The 6,000-nt window shown below is 67.0% G+C and overlaps 1 protein-coding gene across 2 annotated transcripts in view; it reads right to left on the reverse strand.

The window, feature by feature from the left end:
• Positions 1–5,535, reverse strand: part of spred2a (sprouty related EVH1 domain containing 2a) — a 146,872-nt gene extending 141,337 nt beyond the window's left edge. Inside the window, exons 1-2 of one of the 2 annotated variants that reach the window (XM_068044266.1) lie at positions 5,436–5,535; positions 4,835–5,152 (exon numbers count right to left, since the gene is read on the reverse strand). In XM_068044266.1, the coding sequence (XP_067900367.1) occupies positions 4,835–4,860 (26 nt within the window). In that variant the 5' untranslated portion in view covers positions 4,861–5,152; positions 5,436–5,535. Of the gene's footprint in view, positions 1–4,834; positions 5,377–5,435 lie in introns of those variants that run through there. The other variant, XM_068044265.1, reaches the window with a different exon arrangement.
• Positions 5,536–6,000: the final 465 nt, after the last annotated feature.

Raw genomic sequence — 6,000 nt, forward strand, 5'->3', positions numbered from 1 at the left:
TCCCATCTCCATCCCTCTCCCCCTCCCCTTCCCATCTCCATCCCTCTCCCCCTCCCCTCCCCCTCCCATCTCCATCCCTCTCCCCCTTCCCATCTCCATCCCTCTCCCCCTCCCCTCCCCTTCCCATCTCCATCCCTCTCCCCCTCCCCCTCCCCGTCCCATCTCCATCCCTCTCCCCCTCCCCCTCCCATCTCCATCCCTCTCCCCCTCCCATCTCCATCCCTCTCCCCCTCCCCTCCCATCTCCATCCCTCTCCCCCTCCCCCTCCATCTCCATCTCCGCCTCCACCCCCCTCCCATCTCCGCCTCCACCCCCCCTCCCATCTCCGCCTCCACCCCCCTCCCATCTCCGCCTCCACCCCCCTCCCCGCCCCCCTCCCCGTCTCCGCCCCCGTCCCCCTCCCCGTCTCCGCCCCCTCCCCCTCCCCGCCTCCGTCCCCCTCCCCGCCTCCGTCCCCCTCCCCCTCCCCGCCTCCGTCCCCCTCCCCCTCCCCGCCTCCGTCCCCCTCCCCGTCTCCGCCCCCCTCCCCGTCTCCGCCCCCCTCCCCGTCTCCGCCCCCCTCCCCGTCTCCGCCTCCATCCCCCTCCCCGTCTCCGCCTCCATCCCCCTCCCCGTCTCCGCCTCCATCCCCCTCCCCGTCTCCGCCTCCATCCCCCTCCCCGTCTCCGCCTCCATCCCCCTCCCCGTCTCCGCCTCCATCCCCCCCTCCCCGTCTCCGCCTCCATCCCTCTCCCCGTCTCCGCCTCCATCCCTCTCCCATCTCCGCCTCCATCCCTCTCCCATCTCCGCCTCCATCCCTCTCCCATCTCCGCCTCCATCCCTCTCCCATCTCCGCCTCCATCCCTCTCGCCTCCATCTCCCCCACACACCCCTCCATCTCCCCCACACACCCCTCCATCTCCCCCACACACCCCTCCATCTCCCCCACACACCCCTCCCATCCTCCACCTTACATCCAATCCTGCAGACCCCCTCCCCCCCCCCAACAGCAACCTCCGCCCCTCCCCCACCCCACACAGCCCCTCCACTCCTCTCTCCCCCTCCCACCCACACTCTCCCTCCCCTCATCTCTCCTTTATCTCCCTGAAACCATCTCCACCTTCTATCCATCCCCGCACACTCCTCGCCCTTCTCTTCCCGCACACACCCTCCCCCCCTCCAGCAAACCCCAACCCTCCTCTCTCCCACTCCCTCCTGCACACACCCCACCCCTCTAGGAGAGTGGAAGAAAGGAGGGGTGTACGCCCCCCCCACACCTCACTCCCACCTCCCCCTCACACTTCACTCAGCTCCCCCATCCCCTCCACCTCTCCTCTCCCCCCTCCCACTCCCTCCCTTCCTCTATCCACTCCCAATACACCTCCTCCCCTCCCCCCTCCCAACCCCTGCCCTCCTCTCTTCCCACCCGCCGCCCCTCCTCTCACCCCTGCCCAGCCTACTCCTCTCTCTCCCCCTCCCCCGCCCAGCCCCATCCCCTCCTCTCTTCCCCTGCCCAGCACCCTCCCCTCCTCTGCTCTCTCTCTCTGCCCAGCCCCCTGCCCTCCTCTCTCTCTCCCGCCCCGCCCAGCCCCCTCCCCACCTCTCTCCCCTCCTCTCCCCACTCCGCACAGCTCCCCCCCCACCCCTCTCCCCTCCTCTCCCCACTCCGCACAGCTCCCCCCCCACCCCTCTCCCCACATCTCCCCCCCCACCCCTCTCCCCACAGCTCCCCCCCCACCCCTCTCCCTCCTCTCCCCATTCCGCACAGCTCCCCCCTCACCCACCTCCCCTACCTCCCCTCCTCTCTCTCTTTCTCTCTCTCTCTAACCCCCGCCCTGCCCCTCTCTCTAACCCCCGCCCAGCCCCCTCCCCTCCTCTCTCCCTCCGTCTCTCTACCCCCCCGCCCAGCCCCCTCCCCTCCCTCCCTCTCTCTACCCCCCCGCCCAGCCCCCTCCCCTCTCTTTACCCCCCCGCCCAGCCCCCCGCCCAGCCCCCTCCTCTCCTCTCTTCCCCTGCCCAGTCCCCTCCCTCCCCGCCACCCACTCCCATCCCTCCCGCCCCACCCCTTCCTCTCCAGCCCCTCTTCCCTTCCTCTCGCCCCGCTCCCCTTCCTCTCCCCCCGCTCCAGCCCCTCTCCCCCTCCTCTCCCCCCACCCTCTCCCAATCCTCTCCCCCCACCCTCTCCCAATCCTCTCCCGCCGCTCCAGCCCCTCTCCCCCAGCTCCAGCCACTCTACCCCTCCTCTCCTCCCGCTCCAGCCCCTCTCCCCCTGCTCTCCCCCTGCTCTCCCCCTCCCCTCCTCCCGCTCCAGCCCCTCTCCCCCTCCTCCCGCTCCAGCCCCTCTCCCCCTCCTCCCGCTCCAGCCCCTCTCCCCCTCCTCCCGCTCCAGCCCCTCTCCCCCTCCTCCCGCTCCAGCCCCTCTCCCCCTCCTCCCGCTCCAGCCCCTCTCCCCCTCCTCCCGCTCCAGCCCCTCTCCCCCTCCTCCCGCTCCAGCCCCTCTCCCCCTCCTCCCGCTCCAGCCCCTCTCCCCCTCCTCCCGCTCCAGCCCCTCTCCCCTTCCTCTACCCCCGCTCCAGCCCCTCTCCCCTTCCTCTACCCCCGCTCCAGCCCCTCTCCCCTTCCTCTTCCCCCGCTCCAGCCCCTCTCCCCTTCCTCTTCCCCCGCTCCAGCCCCTCTCCCCTTCCTCTTCCCCCGCTCCAGCCCCTCTCCCCGTCCCCTCTTCTCCCCCCCCGCCCGTTCCAGCCCCTCTCCCCGTCCCCTCTTCTCTCCTCCCCCCCCGCCCGTTCCAGCCCCTCTTCTCTCTCCCCCCCCGCCCGTTCCAGCCCCTCTTCTCTCTCCCCCCCCGCCCGTTCCAGCCCCTCTTCTCTCTCCCCCCCCGCCCGTTCCAGCCCCTCTTCTCTCTCCCCCCCCGCCCGTTCCAGCCCCTCTTCTCTCTCCCCCCCCGCCCGTTCCAGCCCCTCTTCTCTCTCCCCCCCCGCCCGTTCCAGCCCCTCTTCTCTCTCCCCCCCCGCCCGTTCCAGCCCCTCTTCTCTCTCCCCCCCCGCCCGTTCCAGCCCCTCTTCTCTCTCCCCCCCCGCCCGTTCCAGCCCCTCTTCTCTCTCCCCCCCCCGCCCGTTCCAGCCCCTCTTCTCTCTCCCCCCCCGCCCGTTCCAGCCCCTCTTCTCTCTCCCCCCCCCGCCCGTTCCAGCCCCTCTTCTCTCTCCCCCCCCCGCCCGTTCCAGCCCCTCTTCTCTCTCCCCCCCCCGCCCGTTCCAGCCCCTCTTCTCTCTCCCCCCCCGCCCGTTCCATCCCCTCTTCTCTCCCCCGCCTCCCGTTCCATCCCCTCTTCTCTCCCCCGCCTCCCGTTCCAGCCGCTCCACCTCCCCCTCCCCCCTCCACCTCCCCCCCCCGCTCCACCTCCCCCCCCCGCTCCACCCACTCCTCCCCCCCCACCTCCCCCCACCCCCGCTCCACCCACTCCTCCCCACCACCCCGCTCCACCCACTCCTCCCCACCACCCCGCTCCACCCACTCCTCCCCACCACCCCGCTCCACCCACTCCTCCCCACCACCCCGCTCCACCCACTCCTCCCCCCCCCGCTCCACCCACTCCTCCCCCCCCCGCTCCACCCACTCCTCCCCCCCCCGCTCCACCCACTCCTCCCCCCCCCGCTCCACCCACTCCTCCCCCCCATCCCCCCGCTCCACCCACTCCTCCCCCCCATCCCCCCGCTCCACCCACTCCTCCCCCCCCCCCGCTCCACCCACTCCTCCCCCCCCCCGCTCCACCCACTCCTCCCCCCGCTCCACCCACTCCTCCCCCCCATCCCCCCTCTCCACCCACTCCTCCCCCCCATCCCCCCCTCTCCACCCACTCCTCCCCCCCACCCCCGCTCCACCCACTCCTCCCCACCACCCCGCTCCACCCACTCCTCCCCCCCCCGCTCCACCCACTCCTCCCCCCCCCCGCTCCACCCACTCCTCCCCACCACCCCGCTCCACCCACTCCTCCCCCCCCCCGCTCCACCCACTCCTCCCCCCCCCCGCTCCACCCACTCCTCCCCACCACCCCGCTCCACCCACTCCTCCCCCCCCGCTCCACCCACTCCTCCCCCCCCCGCTCCACCCACTCCTCCCCCCCCCCGCTCCACCCACTCCTCCCCCCCCCGCTCCACCCACTCCTCCCCCCCCCGCTCCACCCACTCCTCCCCCCCCCGCTCCACCCACTCCTCCCCCCCCCGCTCCACCCACTCCTCCCCCCCCGCTCCACCCACTCCTCCCCCCCATCCCCCCGCTCCACCCACTCCTCCCCCCCATCCCCCCTCTCCACCCACTCCTCCCCCCCATCCCCCTCTCCACCCACTCCTCCCCCCTCTCCACCCACTCCTCCCCCCCATCCCCCGCTCCACCCACTCCTCCCCCCCCCCCCGCTCCACCCACTCCTCCCCCCCCCCCCCCGCTCCACCCACTCCTCCCCCCCCCCCCCGCTCCACCCACTCCTCCCCCCCCCCCCCGCTCCACCCACTCCTCCCCCCGCTCCACCCACTCCTCCCCCCCGCTCCACCCACTCCTCCCCCCCATCCCCCCGCTCCACCCACTCCTCCCCCCCATCCCCCCGCTCCACCCACTCCTTCCCCCCCATCCCCCCGCTCCACCCACTCCTCCTCCTCTTCCTGTCCCTCCCCTCCCCCGCGCACATTGACTCAGTCCCTCCTCCTGTTTGCAGTTTCTAACATGAGTCTCTCTCCCCCTCCCCAAAGCAAAAACAAACATTTCTCCCAACATTCAACCCGAAAATGGGGGAAATAAAGATTGGAGGGAAGGGGGGGCAAAGAGATACAACCCCCCCCCCCCCCCCTCTCCTGTAACTACTCACTGCTCTGGGTGCGATTCCTCGGTCATTTTCGTTCCCCCGCCGCGAACATTGTTGCAAACTTCATTATTTTGTTGGGGTTTTTTTGAAGAAAGTTGTAATATTTGTTGCTTTGTTTTGCTCCTCTCCTCCTCCCCTCTTTGGCTGCCTTTGGGATACAGTCACATTATTGCTACTTGCCCGGGGCTCCTCTGATCTCTCCCCGGGGCAGAGTTGCTGCCAAGCGGCCGCTCTCCGCACATGAAGCCGCTGCGGAGCCGCAGATCCACCGCTCGCCGTGCGGCTCCGATCCGGGGAGAAGCTTTGCAGCAATTGCAACCGCTGCAGAAAATATAAAAACAGAACCATAAAACACAGCAAAGCAAGCAACCCCAACAAAAATTTTTTTTTAAAATCCCCAGTGTTTTCAAAAGCCCATTTTACTCCATTTTGGATTCAGCAAAAGGGAAACAGGGCGGAAGCAATGACATCAACAGCACTCTAGCAAGAGAAAGAAGCCTCTCTCCATGCGCTGTAACCAAAGAGTACCCACTAGAGCAATTTCACTTCCCCATTCACAAAAAACTATCCCCTAAACCCCAACTGCAACACTGTCACACTGCACCTGCAGAGGCTACAAATTGCTAAACTGTTGCCTTTTGTTTTTGCAACTTGCAAATCTAATTCTTAGTGCTTTTTCCTTTAATTCTCTTGATCCCACACACACACGTGTGTGTGTGTATATATATATATATAAAAGGCTGAAGGTTTTGCAGAAGGATCGTGGGTTGGCGCATTGATACTCACTCTCCCAAATCGGATGTGATTATAATCAGGTAAAAGGCGATCATTAACTGTAAGGTTGGCTGCTTATGTATCAAAGCCTGAGATTTGGGAGGTTCTGCACTTTGATGTTGAGAGAGTGAATCGAGTGCGAAAGAACATGCACACTTTCAGCAGGGATTGCACCCGCCCCTTTTAAAGCCAAAATATGTAGGGTTTTTTTTTTAACAGCGCTGGTTCTGGAAAGAAGGCTGCTGGAATTTTTTTTTGTGTGTTGTGGAAATCACATGATATCTGCAGGAGATCTTAAAACAAAGTTGGAAGTTTATCAAAGGGGGAATGTAGCCTCCCCTTGAATTCTGCACATTAGCTTATCATTTAAAAATAATTTTGCTCTGCCTGTTCCC

The sequence above is a fragment of the Heterodontus francisci genome, chromosome 13, assembly GCF_036365525.1.
Source record: "Heterodontus francisci isolate sHetFra1 chromosome 13, sHetFra1.hap1, whole genome shotgun sequence".
NCBI lineage: Eukaryota > Metazoa > Chordata > Chondrichthyes > Heterodontiformes > Heterodontidae > Heterodontus > Heterodontus francisci.